The sequence below is a fragment of the Lutra lutra genome, chromosome 16 (genome assembly GCF_902655055.1).
Source record: "Lutra lutra chromosome 16, mLutLut1.2, whole genome shotgun sequence".
NCBI classification, from domain to species: domain Eukaryota; kingdom Metazoa; phylum Chordata; class Mammalia; order Carnivora; family Mustelidae; genus Lutra; species Lutra lutra.
Genome location: NC_062293.1, coordinates 23,842,929 through 23,865,293, shown reverse-complemented (window position 1 = coordinate 23,865,293; position 22,365 = coordinate 23,842,929). Strand labels below are relative to the sequence as shown.

Below are 22,365 nucleotides of genomic sequence, written 5' to 3'. Positions count from 1 at the left end.
CTCTGCCTTCGGCTCAGGTCATGATCCCAGGGTTCTGGGATCAAGCCCCACAGCGGGCTCTCTGCTTGGCAGGGAGCCTGCTTCCTCCTCTCTCTCTGCCTGCCTCTCTGCCTACTTGAGATCTCTGTCAAATAAATAAATAAATAAATTCTTAAAAAAAAAAAAAGAAAGAAGTAGAGAGCTGAGACAAAGAATGTGACAGGAGAGACTTATCGAGTTAGGTCGGGTGGGGATGAAGTTGACCCTGGAAGAGCCAGAAGACCTTCGTCAGCAGTGGAAGAGCCCCCTCAGCAGTCACGTGGACGAGTGAGTGCAGTACAGGCCTTGAGGAGAAGGAAAGAGCCATATTGAGCCTGAAATGGGCTCCCCTCCCCCATTCAACTACAGTCTTTATTAACTATATCATCCTTTTTTTTTTAAAGATTTTATTTATTTATTTATTTGTTTATTTTTTTAATTTGACAGAGAGAGATCACAAGCAGGCAGAGAGGCAGGCAGAGAGAGAGGAGGAAGCAGGCTCCCTGCTGAGCAGAGAGCAGGATGCCCATGTGGGGCTCCATCCCAGGACCCTGGGATCATGATCTGAGCCGAAGGCAGAGGCTTTAACCCACTGAGCCACCCAGGTGCCCTGAGCTGTACCATCCTGATATGGTCACACAAACTCTGAATCTCCCCACCCCTTAAAATGTGGGTGATGGTACCTACCTCACGGGTGTGGGTTATATTAGCTAATGGCTGTAACAGTTTAAATGCAAAATACACTCCTGGTGTTGTTATGGGCAAACGGAGAAGTCCCGGTTCACTTGGTACCTTCCCAGTTAGAATCTCCCACTAGCCTTAGGAAGTCTCCTGAAACGAGAGATACCTGGGTGGCTCAGTCCTTAAGTGTCTGCCTTAGGCTCAGGTCATGATCCCAGAGTCCAGAGATCTAGCCCTGCATGGGGCTCCGTACTTCTCCCTCTCCCCCCCCCCCCTGTTTGTGTTCCCTCTCTGGCTGTCTCTCTCTGTCAAATAAATAAAATAATTTTTAAAAATGCGGGGGTCTCCTGAAGTGGAAGTTTGAACTCGGGTAGACTTCGACCAAAGAAGCCATGAGGCCTTTGGGCTGCTGGGCATCTGCCCTGCCCCAGATTGTCCTCGCTGTGTCTTGGGAGATTCTGGGGAGCTGTCTCTGGGCCATGGCTCGCTTCCTGAGCAGGGGAGGAACTTTTCTGCCCAGAGGGGTCTCCCCAGAACTGTTCTTGTCTGCTCTCACTCCCAAAACCTGTCTCTGAGACCCGAGGGATGGCGAGAGATATTTAGTCCCCGAGGAATCTACCCAGGAGTCAAGAGGCAAAACTGGGCTTGGCGTGCGGTCCCTACTGGCCCCAGGACAGCCTGCGGACCCCGCAGCAAACCAAACGCCCCGGGGAGAGGCGGCAGGGGAAAGCAGGGCCGGTCCCGGGACAGCGCGAGGATTCGGAGAGCTCGGGACTCGGTGGACCGGTGAAGAAGGAAAGAGGGGAAGGAGCAGCGGGGGAAGGAGAGCCGGGCTGCGGGGCGCAGGGCGGAGTGGGCGGGAAGCGAGGGCGGGGAGGGCGAGAGGCAGGAAGGGGCCACCGGGAGAAGGGAAGACACGCACGGCGGGGCGGGGGTGGAGGGGGTGACGCGAGGCCTGCGGCCGCGGGCACCGCACGGGCGGCGGCCTCCGGGGAGGCGGCCCGGCGGGGAGGGCGGGCCGGCCGGGCGGGCGGAGGCGGGGCGGCGGGCGGTGCTGTCAGCGCGAGGCGGCGGGCGGAATGCAGCGGCCGGAGGCCTGGCCACGTCCGCACCCGGGGGAGGGGGCCGCGGCGGCCCAGGCCGGGGGCCCGGCGCCGCCCGCCCGAGCCTGGGAGCCGGCAGGGCTGCGGGTACGGAGCGGGCGGGCGCCGGGGTCCCGGGCGGCGGGCGGCGGGCTGCGGGAGCGGAGGGGTGGGGGTGGGGGGCGGGCCGCCAACTCACGACTCGCGCGCCCGCGCCGGGGAACTTGGGGCCCTCGCCGACCGCCCGGGGAGGGAGCCCGGGGCCAGGGCAGGGGAGAAAAAGTTCTCCGGGCGCGGACCCGCGAGGAGGCCGGGCCCGAGTGCGCGTGGGACTGAAGTTCTGGATCAGTTCGAAGCGGTGATGGGCACGGCTCGGGCGGGGGAGTGGGGGTGGACCGGGGTTCCGCTGGTAGGGGTGAGGAGTGGCGGGGCCGCCCGGGACTCGAGCTCCCAGGGGAAGGTGGGCTGATGTGCGGGGCTTCTGGAGCACCCCCTCCCCGGGGCCAGGGGGCTGGGGGCGCGCTGAGAGCGCGGGTCCAGCCTCGGCCCGGGGTCCGCTGGAAGGAGGAGGCTCAGCGCCGCTGTCCCCCCGGCCCAGGTTCTGTGATACACTCCGACTCGGGCTCTGGAGCAGTCAGTGCATGACAGAACTTGGGCCCGGACGGACCTTCTGCACCCAATGGGCACAGCGCCCACCCGGGGCCTGCAGTGCAACATCTGTCTCGGAGTGGAGCAGACACTGGAGTTGGCCCGCACAGCACAGGGTTGGGCCAGAACCAGCTGTGGACCTTTGGGGTCGCTGGACCCTGAGGATGACCTCCTGGGGCCAGCAGATGCCATAGAGCCAGTGGCAGGGTGTCTGCCTTTAGTCAGGAGCCAATGGAGCTCTCCCCTGGTGTCAGTTGCAGGAACCTTCCCTCTACACCATCAAGGCTGTTTTCATCCTAGATAATGACGGACACCGCCTCCTGGCCAAGGTAAGCTCCCACCCTCACCGGAAAGCCCCTGAGGACACTGCTACAGTCCCAAGAACAGAAGTCCCCACCCAGCTGACTCTCCTGTCTCACGAGAGACCCCGCTGTGGGCTCTGTAACTCAGAGCAACTCAACTTAGACCTCTCTAAAGGTCATTCTGTCCATCCTCCTGCCTTGTCCCACGGCTGGCCCCTGGCAAGAGGAGTGTAGCCCCTCTGTTTCTACTCACATTCCCAGAAATGTCTTCTCATCAGTCTTTCCACTGCCCCGGATCTTGGGCCCAGAAGGGACCTCCTGAGGGGTCAGGGGAGTGTCAGGCCTGGGACCCTGGAGCCTTAGTCCCCACATCTGTATAAGCAACCTGCACTTCTCTTCTACGGTTTGGGAAGCCACTCAGGATTTAGTCTGAGGAGTCTGAGAATTTAGAACCTGACAAGATCTTAGAGACTATACGATCCAACTGTCTCCTTTCACAAATGAAGGAAATGTGGTATAGAGAAGCTAGCTGAGTTGCCCGAGGCCACAAGTGTTACTATCAAAACATGGATCTGAACTCAGGTATGTCGACTTGAAGCTCAGGAGGGTGATTTTCACTCTTCAGGTGTCTGGTGTCTCCCACGTGGCCTGGGTAAACCAGACTAGAATAATCAGAAAGAAATGGCTATCGCCAACACAATTAACTACAGTAGGACTCTGGCATCTAAACGAGCTATGAAATGCATTCTAGGCTTGTTGGTTTTTTGGGGACTGAAACTTTTTGTCTTGCTGATATCCAAATGAGCTTGTTCACACAGCAGCGGGCCGGCAGGGAGGCCACTGATTTGCCTGCAGATGGGGTACTGAGTGGCAAAACCCACATCCGGAAAATTGGAAGCTGAGCCCGTCACACTCTCCTCCAGCAGATAACAGACGCAGATCAGTCATGCCCAAGGCTCCAGGGCTTGCGCCCAGCAGGACCCATCCATGTTCAGTTGAAGATACTGAGTCAGAGAAAGAGGCTCACCAACCCCAAAGCATCCTTAGTTAGGCGGTGTGAGCCTGGAACTTTCCCTTAGCCATATAGTCTTCATCACCACAACCCTGTCTGAGGTCAGACCATCCTTGGCTGTGCCCCTTACAACTGTGAGATGTCGGGGAAGTTATCTGACTTCTTCACGCCTCCTCATCCTCATCAGTACAATGGGGATAATAGGAGGAAGAGATCATCAGAATTATGCAGATAAAAGGAGCCGCTGTTGTTGTTACTGTTGGGATAAGGGACCCCCCCCCCCCCGCCCCGGCTCTGCCCTCTTTCCTGTAGACTTGGGTTCCTGTAGCAAGGGTGACCCACTGAGCACCCTTGTCCTTAGCTCATGGACATCTGCCAAATGTACAAAAACCACCAGGAAATCAGGAGAGGACTCCAAAAGCAGGAATTAAAATTCCTCGACTTTTGATGACTTTCTTCGCTTAAAATGTGTGTTTATGGGGAAAGAGTGAGCACACAGGCCTAAAGGGCAAAAAGCAGAGGACGGGTCTGTGCTTGGCCCAGCGCCTCCCACCCAGGAGGAGCCAGGCTCTGTGGAAAAGCGATCACCCTTTCTTCCCTTTCTCATAGTATTATGATGATACATTCCCCTCCTTGAAGGAGCAGATGGCCTTCGAGAAAAATGTCTTCAACAAGACCAGCCGGACTGACAGTAAGTGTCCGCCTCTTCCTTGTCCAGAATTCTCCAATGCACATCGCCATCCTCCCCATCTGGACACATATGTCCCTGTTGGCCACTCATACCCATAAGCCATCCCCTTTTCTTTCTCTCCCTCCCACCTCTTCTCCTCTCCCTTCCTCTGGGAAGCCTTCACTCCCCATCCCTCTCTCACCCCCTGTCCCACCCCCCAAACATACCTAGACCTCTCTCTCATCCGAAGAGGCCAACTGCATTACTGCATTGTGTGTCCCCCACCAGCCTGGACAAGGAATTGCACATGGTGGGAGGGGGACCGAAGGTTGACCCTGCACAGGATTTGTTGGCTTCTCCAAATGAGACAGTCACTAGACACAGAGTAGTCTAATGGGGGGGTGTCTCTAGTGCTAGTTTTTTCAAGGGTTCCTTGCAAAGTGAAGGAGGAAAAGGAGGGAGAGAAGCAGAGCTGGAGATCAGGAGGAGGGGCCCGGCAGAGGGGGCCAGGCCTGAAAGCCCCTTCCATTTCTAGGTGAGATTGCATTTTTCGGGGGCATGACCATCGTCTACAAGAACAGCATTGATCTCTTCCTGTATGTGGTGGGCTCCTCCCACGAGAATGAGGTGAATTCAGGGGGTCGGGATGACAAAGAGGGTCTGCCCGTAGCTTGGATTCTGGGGTAGAATCTGGGTTATCATGGGTACCCCTCTTTCTAGGCTCTGGGGGCCGGGGAGCAGCCAGAATGATTCTTTGTGGGATGGGACATATCCATGATGTCTCTTAGGTTCCTTGGGGACCAGAAATGAAGTCCTGGGCAGGAGCCTTGGTTTCTTCCTTGTATATCACCAGGGAAGGATACAATCAATGTCCCACAGTGCTTCTCAGCCCATGCATGGGGAGGCATCCTGGGGTCAAGCTGCAGTCAGTCTCCAGCCCTGTTCTCTTTGAAAAGGGTTGACTGCCCACACAGGTAGGCGTCAAATGCTCCTTTGGGCCTTCTCAACCTCAAGTTCTCTTTTCCTCCTCCCCTATCCACCCATGCTCAGCTGATGCTCATGTCCGTTCTCACCTGCCTGTTTGAGTCCCTGAGCCACGTGTTAAGGTGAGTGAGGTCCTCTGCCCTCCAAGGCCCCCCTCCCCCTCAGGCCTTGTTACGTCACAGATGCAGGACCCTTCCTCTGTTTCCCCCTCTGAAGTCCCCAAAAGACTAAGACTGGAGCCAGAGCTGCCTCTTCCAAGGCCCCTGCCCTTTACTGGACCACCGTGGTTCACTCAGAGCAGAGCCACATGAGGGTATGGCCAAAAAATGAGGTCCAGAGAAGTTAGGCGATTTGCCTGGGGTTACAGTCTGTTTGTATCATGACAGAGACTCAAACTCAGAGCTTTTTGGACTTGAAGCTCAGCATGGTTTTCACTGCAGCCCCATTCAGTTACCTGGTATCTGTCCCAGTGAACATGGTCTGGTTAAACCAAATCAGGATAAACCAAAAATAAATGTCTACAGTTGAGACAATTAGCTATAGTTCAGCTGTGGCAGCTAACCTAGCTATGAAATGCGTTAGGGCTCACTTGGTGGGTGCAGTGTCAATGTGGGAGTGTGGGAGGTTGGGCAAAGTGGGGACCCAAGCTCGGGAATCCCTTGCATAGGCACTGCCCTCACTGCCCTTGACATTCTCCTTCCCAGGTGATTGTTGGAGGTGGGGGAGGGGGATGGGTGGAGAGAGGTGGGTCTGCCTCACCTCGGCAGAAACCTCCTGGCCACGGAGAGGTCCAGGAGCTGTGTCTGCCTTCAGGAAGAACGTGGAGAAGCGCTGGTTGCTGGAGAACATGGATGGGGCCTTCTTGGTGCTGGACGAGATTGTGGATGGCGGGTGAGGAGCCGGCGGGGAGAAGAGGGGCGGCTCCGGGACACTCATAGCGGGAGGTGCCTTTGAGGGTCATCAGCTCTAGGTGGTACCAAGCACATTGTTGGCTCTCTGGCCAACCCCTCCTGCCTTTCCCCCACCCCGCTCATGAGGATGGAGGTTGATTTCAGCATGAGCCAAAGTCAAGCAAACCAGAAAGTAATCTCAGGTCAAAGGATGGCCGGTGGTTGAACAGGCAGGGTTTGGGGGAATGATTTGATCTCCGGTGCCCAGGAGGAAGGGGCAGCACAGGCCCCTGCCCCTTCCTGGGAGATCTCCATTCAGCTCCCTACTACCTACCTACATACACACATACACACACACAGACACACACACACCTCTTAGAGCTCCATCCCTACTTAGATCAGCCAGATGCATGACCTTTCCTTATCTTTCCAGTGGGGTTAAGGGGACAACCTCAGCAGGTGTGGGGATGAAATGAGGCAAGGCAGGTGAAGCTCACCCCTCTTGTCCAGGGATTCAAGTGACCTGTCTAAGGTCTTGGCTGCCAGGGTGCCAAGATCGAATGCCAGGTGCATGGTTCCAGAAATTGTGCTCTTCCCATGACACTGTGCACTCTGGGAGATGGGGCACCGCGTACTCCTTCCCTCCTCCCTCTCTCCTCCCTCTCTTCTCTCTCCCTCCCTCCCCCCTCCCTCCTCCTTCCCACCCCTACTGCCTGTTGTAGCAAGGCCTTGTGCTAACTGCCTGAACCCCAAAGCCAGTGGGGTAAGACCAGCCTTGGTGGGACCCAAAGTGTATACAATTTTGTGGAACCTCTTTAAGGAACGCGTGCGTACACACACACACACACACACACACTTATAAATACAAAATGAAGGCCTTGGAAGAGCCTGTGCAAGGGCAGATGTAAGCTTTATGTGCCTCCAGGTCTCTGCCCCCAGAGGAGCTCAGTTTCCCTCTAAGGAAAATGGCGGCAGTGTCGGTTGAGACAGTTCCTGGACGGGAGCCCTGGCTTGGGATGTTCCTGTCTTTATGGACAATAGGCTCTCTGGTGAAGGGGTGCCAGGTGCCCCAGTGATAGAGCCTGAAAGAGAGACCTGGTCACTCCCCTGGGACTGTCATGAAAGCAAAACTCGGCGTCTGCCCTAGAGGAGCCTCCTGGGGTGAAGAGGACCATCCAGTCAATCCCCCACCCCGGTCCCACCCGCAGTGACCAGCCCTCACACCCGAACCCCTGCTCATACCCACAGACACTCCCCTGCGCCCCCACTGTGTGGCGAAAGACTGCGGGATAGCCAAAAAAAGCCTTGATCCTTGGGTCTATCAAAAGTGGAGATAGAGGGGCGCCTGGGTGGCTCAGTGGGTTAAGCCTCTGCCTTCGGCTCAGGTCATGATCTCAGAGTCCTGGGATCGAGCCCCGCGTCGGGCTCTCTGTTCAGCAGGGAGCCTGCTTCCTCCTCTCTCTGCCTGCCTCTCTGCCTGGTTGTGATCTCTCTGTCAAATAAATAGGTAGAAGTCTTTAAAAAAAAAAAAAAGTGGAGATAGATTCTGATTTTAAGTGTCCTCTTCTCCTGTGCGGCATGACCCCGTGGCATAGAATACTAGTGAAACCGGATGGGATCCCCACGGGCCCTCCCTTCCTTCACCGCATCAGCATCCATCCCCAGATCCAGAAGGTGAAGGGCACTTTCAAGAACTCAGAGCGTTTCAGTCTCTGCTTTTGACACTCTGATCATTCTAGACTGGACTAACTCCACCCCATTTCAAAGCTTTTGACCAGGGACACCCCATTTCAAAGCTTTGTGACCATCGGGTTTGAGGCATAGAGGGATCAAAGCTGAGGAATGTCGGTGGGAAGGTACCTGGAAGGGGCAGCTGCAGGAGAGTAAGGGAGGGAAGGGGCCCGGCGGGGAGAGGCCACAGAGGGGGGGAGTCATGTCATTGATTGTCCTCCTGGTTTCTGTCTCATCTTGTAGTGTGATTCTGGAGAGCGACCCCCAGCAAGTGATCCAGAAAGTGAATTTTCGGGTAAGAGTCTTCCGGCAGGTCCCTGACTCCAGTGTCGCTGGGCTGCCCTTTCCACCCTCCCTGCCTCCTGTCCTCCCCGTGCAGGCGATGCCAGGGCCAGGAGACTAGGAACCCGAGCTCCTCTAGCAGAAGCAAGTACTGGGTCGATGCACCTGGGGGGGTGGCAGTTAGGACAAGAGATCTCATGACCTCTCTCCCCCTGTAGAATCACCAAGTACCTCACCATCCTCCCCAGTGGGAAGTACAGAGTGGGGAAAGAGAGACATTCTCCAAGAGACACCAGGTGGCTGCCTTGGCCTTGAGTTTGGAGAGTGGGGGTACTGAGAGACGCTCCCTGCCTAGTTTGGGTTCTCATGTCTGTATGAAACCTTTTCTCCCATCTTTGTTCCCCTTCGTGCCTTTGCTCTCTGTGCACCCAGAGACGGGCCGCAGGGGCCTGGCTTCCAAGTGGCCAGCTGCAAGGCTCCCACTCATCAGTCAGGTGTATTCAGGGTCCCCCCCACCACTGCATCCCCTCACTCCCCCCTCCCAAGCCCCTTTCCTTCACCTTGTTTGCTTCACCTGAACCCCTCCTCTGGGCTGACTGCCCTGGGACACTGCTTCCCTGCAGGCAGATGACGGCAGCCTGAGCGAACAGAGTGTGGCCCAGGTAAGGCCCCTGCATCTGCCTTGGCCAGAAGTGGGCTAGAGGGAGGAGAGCAGAGCCTCCCAGAGGGACCAAGGGGAGCCATCGAGGCTGAGAAGTCAGGGGTGCAGGAGGGAAGGGATGGGACAGTGACAGGCCGTCTCCTGGAGAGTCAAGGCACAAACTGGGTATTCGTAAGTGCTGGGTGCCTCACCAGCATCCCGCCTCATCTCCTGGCTTGGCGTAGTTGGGTTGAAACCCTGGGGTGAGCTGCCACCCTGATGACTGGTGTGCCTTGTCCCCCAAAACATTCTGGGGACCGAGGCACCTGATGCTCCCCCAAACCCAGAAAGGATACCAAATAGTTTTTCTCTAACCTCTCACCCCATGCTGCTTAGGGTTCCTGCTGGAGTTGTTAAGGGACCCCCTAACCGTCTCCACTCACCACTTGCACCTTGCCCCTGAATGACCTGGCCGTGGGGACGCCCACCCCTGCCAGTCTCCTGCATGGTCCAGTTTGGGAGGCATGTGTGGCAGGGGTGAAGCTGGGGGCGGGGCAGGTTCCTGGACCTGTGGCTGACTGGTTCCCCAGCTGTGCAAACTTCCCGCTTGTCAGGGCCACTGCTTGACCTCCATTCTGTCTGCCCACAGGTCTCTCTGCCCAGACTAATCCTGCTTTTATGGACCTTCCCGCCTCAGTGCACTAACTCCCTCCTACTGTGACAGCTAAGGCAGGGGACAGGACCCAAGCCATCCCGCGTGGAGCCCCAGGTGTGGTGCCCACTTCCTTTCCTGCCCTTGCTGCTCACCCCGCTTCTCCCTCCTCCCAGTTCCCCCCCACCCCGTGCCTTCTCAGACCTTGCTGGGATGAAGGCAGCCATGTGGCAGTTTTCAGGTCAGAGAGAGGCTGGAGAACAATGAGCAGAACAGTTAGGAACACAGGTGCTGGTATGAGTTGTCCCAGGATGTCTGTTCCACCCTTCCACCCTACTGCCTGCAAGCTGTGTGACCTACAGCAAGTTACTCAACCTCTCTGGGCCTCTCATGAAGGGCAGGACACTCTTCACAGCATTACTAGGAGAATTAGGAGAGCTAATGCAGGAAAGCTTTAGGCCAGCTCCTATTTTTTCCAAAGGGGGAATGAATTCTTGAGGAAGAACCAAGGAAGTTGTAGGTAGTGAACGGGAGATGAAAGGAAGGGAAAGTTAGGTTTCTGGCTGGGAAAAGCTGGAGAAACCCAGGGCCAGGCAGCCCTTGAGAGAGGAGGGAGACTGTGCAGGAGTGAGAGACATAACAGCGTGGGCTGGGACTTCTTCCGAGGGAAATGAGGCCTGATGGCCAGAGAGGTGATCTGAGGGACGGACCTGGGGTCCCCACCATGTGGGCATTGTGTGTGCACAGTTGTATGCATTTGTTTAAGTCCTCAGCAGAACTGGAGAATGAACGCATCTGAAAGCAGGTGTCCCGTGGCAGCACTGGGCCAGCCCCCCTTGGCCAGCTGTGCCACATCAGCAGCGGGCTGGGGTGGGGTGTTGGGGACACGCTGCCAGCCCCGGCCACAGCTAGGGGGTTGCTGAGTCTGGGCACAGGCAGTGACCGGCCTGGGCCTCGTCTCTGCCTAGACGTGGCACTGTGGGCGGACGCTCCAGTGGCAGGGCCTAGCAGAGACCAGGCTTAACCGCCACACCCCTGGCTGCCGCCTGGGGAACTGTGGCCGGTGGGGCAAGCTCGGGCCTGAGCTGGGAGCTGGCTGCAGCCAGTTTGGACTGCTGTTTTGCGGGCCTGGCGCCACTCAAGCCGAGCACAGATGAGCTGCTGCCACCTAGTGACGGAACGTTGCAGGGACACTTAGAGAAGGGCTTGTAGACCTCCCCATCACTACCGTGTTAGGGCACTTGGTATCCAACCCCCCCCCCGCCCCACCCCCCTGTTTCTTTCACTCAACCTTATTCCCTATCCCCCAGGTTCTTCAGTCTGCCAAGGAACAAATTAAATGGTCGTTACTGAAATGAAGGCTGTGCATTCAGGTCTCCCTGCCCCCAGAGCATTTCCACAATCCTGGCAAAAGCTCAAAGACCCCAGGCAACAGGAGAGATCCTTCTGTATCCCTAAGCCCTCCCAGACCTGACTCCTGAGGTCTCTGGCCAGGGACTCTGAGATGCAAAGATTGGGCTTCGGCACTGACTCACCCCTTCTCACTGCCCTGGCCTGCCCCTTGGGCCATGAGAACCAGCTGAGCTGCCTTAACTCAGACCTTAGGCATCCCTGGCCCCAGAACCCTAATAAACCTTCTTTGTCTCCTGCCAATGGTCTCCTTCTCTGCTGGCCTGGGAAGTGTTTGTAAGTTCTGATGAGGGCTCCCGCACTGTCCGCGGCTCATCTTCAGGAGGCCCAGGACCGAGGTGTCCAGGGCTAGCCCTGTGGTCGCGTGATGCGGGAGGGGATCAAGAGAAGGAGACGATTTATCATCGTGAGGGGGTGTGATACTGATACCACGGGGCCCCCATGTGATGGGAAAGGCTAGGTATGGTTGCAGGACATGGTAAAAAAGTAATAATGGCTGAAATGGCGCACATTCGGGGAAAAGGAGACAAAAGAGGGTACTCCTAAGCGGCACAAACCTCCAGGGAAAAGAGAGGAAACGATGGTACACACATGGTGACCCTACTGGGAATTCTTTGAATCACTTTTTCCATTCCCAGCTTCCAAAAGGGAAGGGCGGAAGGCTTCCTCTGACAAACTGAGGAACAGCACGCCCGTTTTTCTTGGCATGGCCGGCGCCGCGGAATTCCTCTGCTAGCAGACGTCCTGGGCACCAGAGCCCTGCGAGCTTGCCATGGTTGGGCCTGATGCTGGCATGGGCCAGCCCCACCGTGCATGTGTGTCCAGAGCACCCAGTGCGTTCCAGAAGGTGTGGGTGAAGAGTGGAGGTCTGCAGGGAGGGGAGAGAAGGGCAGGGGATGCCAGGGGCAAACGGGAAGGATGGAGCGACTTCCTCGGCGACGTAACTCCCCTTCTCTCTCCCTGTCCCAGAACCTCCCGTTTCTCCCTTTCTTTCCCCGACGCGTCCCGGCGACCCTGTACAGCAATCCCCTAGACTGTGTAACGGTCGGTCCCTGAACAGCTCGTTTCCTCGATACCTTTCCACGCTCCGCCCCGGCCCCGCCCCTCTCCCGCCCCTCTCTGGCACAATTTTCCGCGGGGAGTCCCGCCCCAGGACCGCATCCGCGATCCTACAGCGCCACCTGGAGGGAAAGGAGGGAAACGCGCCCCCTCCGGGTCCTGCTCCCCTGACTAACTCCGCCTCCAAGGGCGGAACCAAACCCTGTTCCCAAGATCCTCCCAGGCCCCTGACGCTAATAACAGGGCGTTGCCCTAGCAACCAGCACGCTTGACCCACCCTGAGAGTTCCGCGCCAGCGTGGGATGAGTTTCTGCCAGCTGCTACAGTAAGAGTGCAGCGAGCCTTGGATTTTAATGGACGCTGTCCCTGCGGGTTACACGTCCTACATTATAATCTCTCTAAGATTGGTTATTTATAATGGGTATGACTACTTCTGTAATTAGAGAAAATCATAAAGATAGAGTTATGTAAACAAATACGTTGTAAGCGCTGCGTACATAAACTATTCCAGGAAATAATGCAACAAGGCAACTCCGACAGGGAAAAAAAGAATATGCAATTAACTGCTATAGAGTTCGGGGCCAGTGTAGCGACGGGAAACGAGAAGTTCTCCAGGAATACTTTGGCAAATACGCGGTTTCATCCAGTGCCCGGCACCATCCACTGCTTCTAAACGGACCGCAAGGTCGGAAGGGGCAAGTTCGCTTCCTAGCAATCCGGTCGCGCCTGCGGAGGCCCTGCAATTCCAGTTATGCAGGGACTGGAATGGGAAGGCCCGGCGCTGCACGCAAACTGGTTCCCTGAATTCCTGTGGACCAAGCGATGCTATCCCCATTTTACCGAGGTTGCGCACCGAGGCTGTGAAAGTTAAACTGTGCGCAGCAGTTTCTGCAAAACGCCCTGGGGAAGGAGAACTGCTGGGGAGAGGTGGCTTTCCTGCACCCCCTGACCTAGGGCCGGACAGGGACTGTACTGGGTTAAGAGGAATGAACGGAGAGGGCATTGTAACGCCGAGAGGCGACTGGAAAGGTGTCTGCTAAAGGACTATGGGGAAGGGGATCGCAGCAAAGCAGCCGACCCAGGCCCGCAGCGAGGGGAGGATAGCGCGGAGAGGGCACTGGAAGCCGAGGAATGGGGGGCTCTGGTTCTTCCCGGGGATCCCAAGTTTGCTGGCCCTGCTCTCTGCCGGCCGAGGCGGAGACTCCGCTGAGCCTTCGGGCCCCTCAGCGCCCGCAGCCCCGCGCAGCCGCGGGAACCGCAGGCCTGGCCGTCTGCCTAGAGCTCTGCCTGCTGGCACCGGCTTTCCCGCAGACGGCCTCATTAGCGCGGCCCCAGGCCGGAGTCGGCGGGCGCGGAGCGGAGCACGCAGCACCCGGCAGGCGGGGGCGCCGTCTGCCCGGGACCGGGTTTCGGGAAGGGCAGTCGGCGGTTTCGGGGAGGGGGGGCGGCGCGGGGAGCGGCCGCCGAGGCCTTGCCTTCCCGTCTGTTCTCATCCCCAGGGGCCCTCCTGCTCTTTCTACATTCTCCTCCCCCCTCGTCCTCGTGGGCGACCCAGCGCGTATCGACTATCCATAGACAAGGGGACTTCAGGACGCCTGCTTTTCTCCTACAGAACGGGCACCAGGGCAAGTCAGAAACCGAGACCCCAGGGGCTTAGGTCCAGGCGGAGGGCGCACACAGAAGCACTGGCTCCGGGACTGTGTTTGCCCCGCCTAGACCGGGCTAGGGACAGCAAGTTAGCGCCTCCAGGCCCTCGGGCCCCATTTAAACCACTCAGATCGGGTCTCTCCCTCACGCGCCCCGCGCGCCCCCTGCTTCCCGGCCATTGGCTGGCAGGAAGGCAGAGCTGGTCGGATTGGCTTGTATCCAGACAGAGATGGATGGCTCCCCACTGGCTGGACCGTGTCTTTGCTGGGAGGCACAGGTTGGCTAAGGCGGAGCCAGCCAGGCCTCGGGATGGGGCGGGGGATGAGCCGGAGCCCTGCCTTAAGATCAAATTTTCTGTGCCCTAAAATCTACAAAGAAAAAAAAAATCTTAGTAAATTCCCAGTAAATACCCTTTAGCTCCAGAACCTGATGTAGGCAAAGTTGGAAAATTTACCCAAAACGTGTTTGGGGCAAGCCTACAGGTTCCCTTTACCCTCTAAACTGGGTCTCTTTCATTTAACAATATTCGTGGATTATACTCATTCATTCATTCATTCATTCAAGTATTTGAGTGTTTGCCATGAACCAGGAACTAGGGAAAGAAGGGAGACTTTGTTGCAAGTAATTGACTTGGCAGTGGGGTAGAAGTGGAGGGCTGAAAGGAGAAAATCGTTCGGGGAGATATTTCAAGGTAGAAGTATATTGTAAAAGCAAATTATGTTTTGTTTTGTTTCTTAAATGTGGGCTCCATGCCCAGTGTGGAGCTCAACGTGGGGCTTGAACTCACAACCCTGAGATCAAGACCTGAGCTGAAATCGGAAGTCAAGGGCTTAACCACCTGAGCCACCCAGGTGCCCCTAAAACCCAACACTGTTCTGTATCTTTATCTGAACAGTGGCAAAAATTCAAAGATTACACTTAAGATGTGTGATCTTTTCCGTAGGTAATTCATACTTCACTAAAAAAGAAATAGGGCGCCTGGGTGGCTCAGTGGGTTAAGCTTCTGACTTTGGCTCAGGTGTTGATGTCAGGGTCCTGGGATCAAGTCCCATATTGGGCGGGCTCTTTGCTTGGCAGGGAGCCTGCTTCCTCTTCTCTCTCTCCCTTCTGCCTGCCTCTCTGACTACTTGTGATCTCTCTCTGTCAAATAAATAAATAAAATCTTTTAAAAAAAAAGAAATGGGGGCGCCTGGGTGGCTCAGTGGGTTAAGCCGCTGCCTTCAGCTCAGGTCATGATCCCAGGTCCTGGGTTCAAGCCCCACATCGGGCTTTCTGCTCAGCAGGGAGCCTGCTTCCTCCTCTCTCTCTGCCTGCCTCTCTGCCTACTTGTGATTTCTCTCTGTCAAATAAATAAATAAAATCTTAAAAAAAATACAAAAAAAAAGAAATGAATGGCTGCCAAATTTTACTCTAACGTTGACATTTGTATGGTCTTTACCTGTTTCCTAATCTCTTCTTCATCTCTGCCAACTAAAACTGGAAAACATCTTCGATGAGGATCCAAAGAAATGAGAGCCATTGTGAAGCCCACGTAGATTTTACCCGGCCCAGGTAGATGAGTGCCATCCCCCAGAGTGGATCTTTTGGTAAGGAAAGCAGTATTGATAATTAATAATAATAATAACAATAATAGTAGTAGTGCTAGTAAAATTCACTTTTGTTGGGAGTGAATTCCTCTATTTATTTACTTTTTAAGATTTTTATTTATTAGACAGAGAGAGACAGCACAAGCAGGGGAGCAGCAGAGAGAGAGAGAGGGAGAAGCAGGCTCCTTGCTGAGGGAGCCGGATGCGGAGCTCTATCCCAGGACCCTGGAATCATGACCTGAGCCAAAGGCAGACGCTTCATTGACTGAGGTACCCAGGCGCCCTGGAGTGAATTCTTTTAACAGACATTTATTAACCATCGGTTCTGAGCCAATCACCTTGCTGAGGGTGGTGGGAGCATTTCAGATAAATTGGAAGACACAGCTCCTGATTTGACTGGGAACAAAGTCGCAAATGCAGAAATTATAAATATCCGACAGAGGAGATTGTGTGTCACATAGTATAGGAAAGAAAGAAGGGAGCAATTGTATCATATCTCTGCAAAAGGCAGAGAATCTCTGTTCAAGGAACCACAGGTGGGCAAATGTAGCTGGAATGGATGCTGTGTGTCTCTGTGGGGGAGGCTGCGGTGTGATGAGACAGGAAGCTTCTCCCGAGACAGGTTGGGGATGAATGTTGAGTGCCTTGCTGGGGACTAATAGCCATGAACAGAGCGTACTACTCTGTACACCTTAGAATCATAACTGTCCTCCAAACAGCCTAACGAGGTAGATGTTGTGAACCTTATTTGTACAACTCAGGGGACCTGTGGGTTTGGATCATTTGCCTCGTGGCACAGAGGTGAGGTTTAAGTGCATGCTGATCTGATTCCATGGCCTGTTGCTATCTGCCCCAACCACAGAGCTAAGGAGCTTGGCTTATATTCTGGAGGCTTTAGAGAGCCACTGAAGATTTTTGAGCAGTTAAGGGATACCAACTCTGTATTTTGAGCAAGGAACTCTGCCAGCAATGTGGAATGTGGATGGAAGAGGGGAAGAAAAACATGGGGCTAGAGTATGACCCACAGAAGGCAATCCCTTTCATTACACTCCTTACCCTCTCTCTAAGATGGTGCCATCCAACCTGATTGAGGATTGTGTCACCAAATAACCTGCAAAACTCAAGTTCCATTTAGCGCTTGAGTTCATGCTTTTGAATCAATTCAGGTAATTCCAGGCAGTCATTCCAAGGAGGGCTTCCCAAGGGAGCACTTTGCTGTGACAGTGACTTGGATATTAGGTCTTAAAAAATACATTAAAAAGTAATAAATTTACATTGTAGCTTATATATTTGGTACCCTCTTATCACCCTCACCTACCTCCAGTCTGAAAACACACACACACACTGAAAGAAAAAGAAGTAGTCAGAGCAATCTGATCTCATTTGACCAGACCCACAGTTCCTCTTTATCCAGACACCTGATTTTTAAGGCATTGAAAATATATATCTTTTTTTAAAAGATTTTATTTATTTGACAGAGAGAGATCACAAATAGGCAGAGAGGCAGGCAGAGAGAGAGGAGGAAGCAGGCTCCCTGCCGAGCAGAGAGCCCGATTCGGGGCTCGATTCCAGGACCCTGAGATCATGGCCCGAGCCAAAGGCAGAGGTTTCAACCCTCTGAGCCACCCAGGCACCCTGAAAAAATAAATCTTTTAAAAAAGATTTTATTTATCTACTTATTTGAGAGAGAGCACAAGAGCGAGAGAGCGCACAAGCAGGCAGGGGGAGGCAAAGGGGCAGAGGGAGAGGGAGAATAAGACTCCCCACTGAGCAGGGAGCCCGACTTGGGGCTGGATCCCAGGACCCCGGGATCATGACCTGAGCTGAAGGTAGATGCCTAACCGACTGAGCCACCCAGGCGCCCCTAAAAATATATATCTTATCCTCCTGGCTGCAATGAATCCTCATTCAGGAAAACTTGAATAGAAGGAAACTCTGCAAATCATGGAGGCCACGCCCCTATCCCCAGGCAACAGCTCCTTAGTGACTGACAGGGGTTCCCGAGGTGGGTATGTTGGGACATATTGGGTAGATATGTGGAGACAAGGCTTCACTGACAAAAATGACTGGAAGGCACTGGCCTCAGTTGCTCTGGGTGAGAGACCATTCCTTTTGCTCCAGAGGGTTCAGCCCTGTGTTCAAAAGGTTGGACGTCTCCAGGAACATGCTCTCCTAAGAGATGGCTGGGAAAAGTCCAGAATGCAGAAGTTGGTTATGGGGAAGCAGATGAGATTTTTAAAACTTCTGAGACCCAAAATTTTCTCCGCCTTCTCTGGATGGCAGCAAGAAGCAGCGCGTCTCCCATATCTGGCCACAAGATGGTGCTGTAGGACAAGCCCCACTTCCAGCCTCCTTTGCAGGGCTGGGATCAGGATGGGGCGGTGGAAAGCCTCCAGGGACCAGATCTAGGGGCTTCTCTACTACCTGCTGGCAGCGCTTATCCCACAGTGCTGAGCACTGGAATCCCTTCCTAGAGATCTCTAGATGACTGAACAGAACCTTGCGGATCGGGGGCATCCCCTCAGAGGGGATGGAAAGGATGGAAAGGATGTCTTGGTGGAAAGGATGGCGTGAGGGACCTAGCAACCAGTGACAATTGTGCTGAGAAAAGAGGGCCCCCAAGAAATACACTGTCAAGAAGACCAGATATCCCTTTCAACACTTGAGACTTGACCCCACTCCCCAGGGCAGCTGAAGGCTAGAGACGAGGGCTGAGAGACTTGGGGCACAGAACACAGTTTATACTCTGATGTAGAAAAGGGAAGTTGGGTGGTTGTGGGAGAGCAAGCTAGAGACCTCAGTGGAGGGACGTGAAGCTCCACGGATGACTTTGTCGATGTCACAGAGCTAACAAGTGACAGCGGGGGTCAGGAATGAGGGTTTCCTGAAATCCACTCACCTCCCTCTGCCCCACTGCCCCCTGCCTTCTGCAAAACACCAGAAGCTAACATTTACAAACAGAATTCCATGACAAGGACTGTCTTCCTAGGCAATGGAAGAAGATAGGGCTCCTGACTCAGAATCCCAATTCACATTTTTCTTTGCACGTTTCTGATCAGATTTACTGAGGTGTGATTTCACACATTATAATTAATCCATTTTAAGACTACATTAAAAAAAATTTTTTTTTTCCAAATGTAAGTCCCAATGTGGGGTTTAAACTCAGGACCCTAAGATCAAGACCTGAGCTAAAATCAGAAGTCAGGGGCTTGGGGTGCCTGGCTGGCTCAGTTGGTAGAACATGTGACTCTTGATCTCAGGGTCGTGAGTTCAAGCCCCATGTTGGGCATAGGGTTTGCTTAACTAATAAAATCCTTAGAAAAGAAAAAAGTCGGGGGCTTAACCAACTGAGCCACCCAGGCGCCCCTTAAAACTACATTTTAATTGATAACGGTATATAGGTAGTTTGTATGGTTTCTAGATATACCAGCTCCAATAGTGATTTCCAAATAATGAAATTAAGGAATGAGCACCATCAGCGGCATTTATTTTCAAACAGTGGAAGGAGAATATACATATGAAAGACAAAACATAGACTTCTTTTAACCAGACTTACAGAAAGAACCACATTTGCAGGGCACCTGGGTGGCTCAGTGGGTTAAGCCTCTGCCTTGGTTCGGGTCATGATCTCAGGGTCCTGGGATGGAGCCCCACATCGGGCTTTGTGCTCAGCGGGGAGCCTGCTTCCCCCTCCCTCTCTCCGCCTGCTGCTCTGCCTACTTGTGATCTCTCTCTCTCTCTGTGTGAAATAAATAAATAAAATCTTTAAAAAAAAATAAAAGAGCCACATTTGCCATGTTCTGTAAATGAATTCTGTCTCCTCCACACACGTAATTTTATTTGCACTCACTGACCAGGGGGCAAGCAGGGACTGCCATCCCCACGTGATGGGGAAACAGAAGCTATTCTGGACCTGGGAGCAGAGACAATGAGGTTTGAACCCAGGTGTGGGCCTCGCTTTGAAGAAAGTTCTCTCTTCTGTTAGCACATTGTCTGGGACCCAGTGGGCCTGCCCCTTCCTAGGCGTTCCCTGTGGGCCCAGAATGTTTGCAGAAACCAGCAAGGTGGAACACGGTGCCCGCCAAAGTGGCTGGGGTTGGGCTAACGGGTGGGTAGGTGGGTGTGTGAGTGGAGGAGGGAGATGGAGAATCGGACACCCTTCCCTGGGGCCCACTAGAAGCTTTGGGGGCAATACTGAAATGAATCAGAGAAGGTAAGAATCCTGGGAAACCTCTCGGAAACCTGCGCCCCACCCCGCCCTCACTCTCTAGCCCCATCCCCCAACAAGGATTAGGACGCAGGAACAAGTGTTTACAAAGCATGCCAGGATGTGAGTCCAAGCACAATGAATTTCCAGGGAGATGTGAGATTAGTGAGATTAGTATCACTCCCTCCTGAAAAACCAAAAAAAAAAAAAAAAAAAAAAAAAAAAATTGTGGGCCTCTAGCTCTGTACCTCTTTTGTTCTGAGGGGGTGCATTTGGGGTCTCCTTTAAGTTCTACCTGAAACATTGGGGGAGCTAAGGTGAGGCAGGTAGGCAAGAGACAAAGAGGCGCACGCAGAGGGAAAGCAGGGGAGAGACCAAGGCTTGGGAGGGCTCCAGCCTATCCCACTGTGGGGCACCCCCTCCAAGATGGAGCCCTCCTGGGGAGGCTAAACTTAAAGTTTGGATACTGGGCAGCAGCAGGAAGGAGGGAATTGGGGTGTCCCGGGGCAGATCAGCTCAAGGGGTCTGTTTGCGGAGTCACAGGCCCAGAGGCTGCCGTGTACAAGCAGCTTAGTTAGGGCTCTAGGTCACAAGAGAAATAAGGAGCTTGCCTGATGGCAGTCTTTCTCTTCCTTCTCTTCCTGACTCACCTCTTCCTTCCACTCTCCTTAAACCTGCTGAATCCCTTAGGCAGCTGGGATCAACATAAGCTAGAGGCTGATCCGTGTACAAGGGAAATAGGGGAGCCTGGAAACAGCAGAACCTGGGAGAGGTATCCGTGTACAGGGCAAATGAGGGGAGCCTGAAAACAGCTGAATCTGGGGAGATGGAACTGCCTAGTGAGAGAGCAAGGGGGTTCTGGAAACCGCCGAACCCGGGGAGGCTAATTTGTATACCGGGGAAACATGGGGGAACCTGGAAACAGCAGGGTCTGGGGAGACAGTTCGTGTACAGGGGGGCAGAGAGTGAGAAGCCTGAAAACTGTTGAGGCTGGGGAGGTAGATTCGTGTGCAGTGGGAGCAAGGGGAGACTGGAAACCGCACAATTTGGGGGGGTGTGCAGTGTACAGGAGAGGCTGGGGCAGCCTGAAAACAGGGGCTCTCAGGGGATGAATTTGTGTGGGATTGTAGTGGGGGGACAGGGGAGCCTGGGGAATCTGATGAGGCAGGCGGGGCAGGGAGACAGCCAAGCCCAGGAGTGGAGTCAGAGCTGTGTCTAAGCGGAATGGGGGCACGATGAAACCCCTTCCTCAGAGGTTTGAGTTGGACTTCGCAGCCCCTTCTTCTAGACAAGGCGGGGTAAGCGAATAGATCTCCAATGGCAACCCAAGATTTAATGGAACCCCATTCCTAGGAGGTTTGAGTTAGACTCCTTGGCAGCCTCTTCCAGGCAGGACAGAGGAAGGGAGTAGATCCCCAATGGCGATCCAGGATTTCACGTGGCAAGAAGAGAAGGGTCTTTGTGGACAGTTGCTATCCTGGTCCTAAAATGAGCAAAGGCTGGAATTCCCTAGGGGAGCTGGGGAGTTGGAGGGAGGGGACATAAAGAGGTTGAAGAAGCAGCATCCTCCCCCGGCCTTCTCCCCCACCCCTCACTGCCAGGGACAGGCCTCTTTCTCCCTTTCCACCAACCAGTCTGACCTCTCCCCTCAGCGGTTCACTTCTGAGTGACAGACAGACAAAGACAGAGCTGCAGACAATCGACTGAGGGAGGCCCCACAAAAGCTCCTTCCCCACCCCACCACCCCTGAGAGAGGCCTTAGGCTGGCCTGGGCCAACGGGAGCTGTCACTCCAGTGGGGCTGCCTCCAGGTGACAGGTCTTCTGGAGACAGAGTGACGACGGGCTTAGAAAGGCCTGAGATTTTTGGGATTCTGCCTATGCCTCTTAGAAACCAGTTTCCCAGACAGTTTCTTCTGAGAGAGGAAAGGGAGGGGCACCAGGGACCACCATGGCAGAGAGCAAGAGCGAGGTCCCACGATGGGCTGAGTATGGGGTCTCGAGCCAGTTAGGGTCCCTATCTGAGTCTCCAGTTTCTCATCCGTAAAATGAAGGATTGGTTTGGATCTGGAAAGGCTCTTGAGCTCTAACATGAGGATTCTTAGTAGACTCTGGAGAAAGAGCCCAGAGTATAGCATCTCTTCTCATTGGTTGGTACAGCCTGGGACTTTGCAGGCAAATACTGGGAGGGGGCTGCCATTTTGGATGTAGTGGGAGTGTTTAAGTAAGCTTTCCCTGGAGCCAAGGAGAACTTTTCTACTTTTCATCACTCCGAGGGGTGGGGGTGGGGGTGGGTCCCTCACTTGAAACAAAATTATTGTATTTTTTTTAAAGATTTTTATTTATTTATTTGATAGACAGAGAGAGGTCACAAGTAGGCAGAGAGGCAGGCAGAGAGAGAGGGGGAAGCAGGCTCCCTGCTGAGCAGAGAGCGCAATGCAGGGCTCGATCCCAGGACACTGGGATCATGACCTGAGCCGAAGGCAGAGGCTTAACCCACTGAGCCACCCAGGCGCCCACAAAATTATTTTTTTGCTCCAACCACCTTGGACTTCCAGGTTATGAATTAGCCTGGAAAGTGGAACGCACAACCACAGTCTCATATCCCTCTTCCACATGTTTTGCTCTGCTTCCAGGCTGGCCTCACCCCCTAGCTCCTCTGTCCTCTTTTGGCCTGTGGCCTCTGTTATCACCCTGTTTCTCCTGAAGCCAGAGATGTTTGGAAAGGGGAGTTTGGGTCTCCTAATGAAGCCTCCGAGGCTAAAGAAAAAGATTCTCCTCTTTCAGGAGAAAGACCTCAAGGTACCCCAAGGCCCTGAGGCCTTCCAACTGCCTCTTGCCTACCACCAAACCTGGAGAGGAGACA

The 22,365-nt window shown here is 54.3% G+C and overlaps 1 protein-coding gene and 1 non-coding gene across 4 annotated transcripts; both read left to right on the top strand.

Annotated features, from left to right (window-relative positions):
• The first annotated feature begins 1,730 nt into the window (after positions 1 to 1,730).
• Positions 1,731 to 11,245, top strand: COPZ2 (COPI coat complex subunit zeta 2). 3 transcript variants are annotated; one of them, XM_047708863.1, is made up of 10 exons: positions 1,731 to 1,889; positions 2,684 to 2,758; positions 4,353 to 4,434; positions 4,949 to 5,040; positions 5,464 to 5,519; positions 6,211 to 6,288; positions 8,262 to 8,313; positions 8,924 to 8,962; positions 9,590 to 9,709; positions 10,903 to 11,245. In XM_047708863.1, exons 1-9 carry the CDS (start codon positions 1,779 to 1,781, stop codon positions 9,659 to 9,661), a joined length of 657 nt encoding a protein of 218 aa, XP_047564819.1. In that variant the 5' UTR covers positions 1,731 to 1,778; the 3' UTR covers positions 9,662 to 9,709; positions 10,903 to 11,245. The 3 variants fall into 3 exon arrangements, with proteins under 3 accessions (XP_047564819.1, XP_047564822.1, XP_047564820.1); XM_047708864.1 differs by having other exon boundaries at positions 1,748 to 1,889; positions 2,690 to 2,758; XM_047708866.1 differs by lacking the exon at positions 9,590 to 9,709.
• Positions 11,246 to 18,510: 7,265 nt separating this feature from the next.
• On the top strand, positions 18,511 to 18,583 carry TRNAK-CUU (transfer RNA lysine (anticodon CUU)). Its single transcript has one exon. It is a non-coding gene; the product is annotated as a tRNA-Lys (tRNA).
• The last annotated feature ends 3,782 nt before the right edge of the window (positions 18,584 to 22,365 follow it).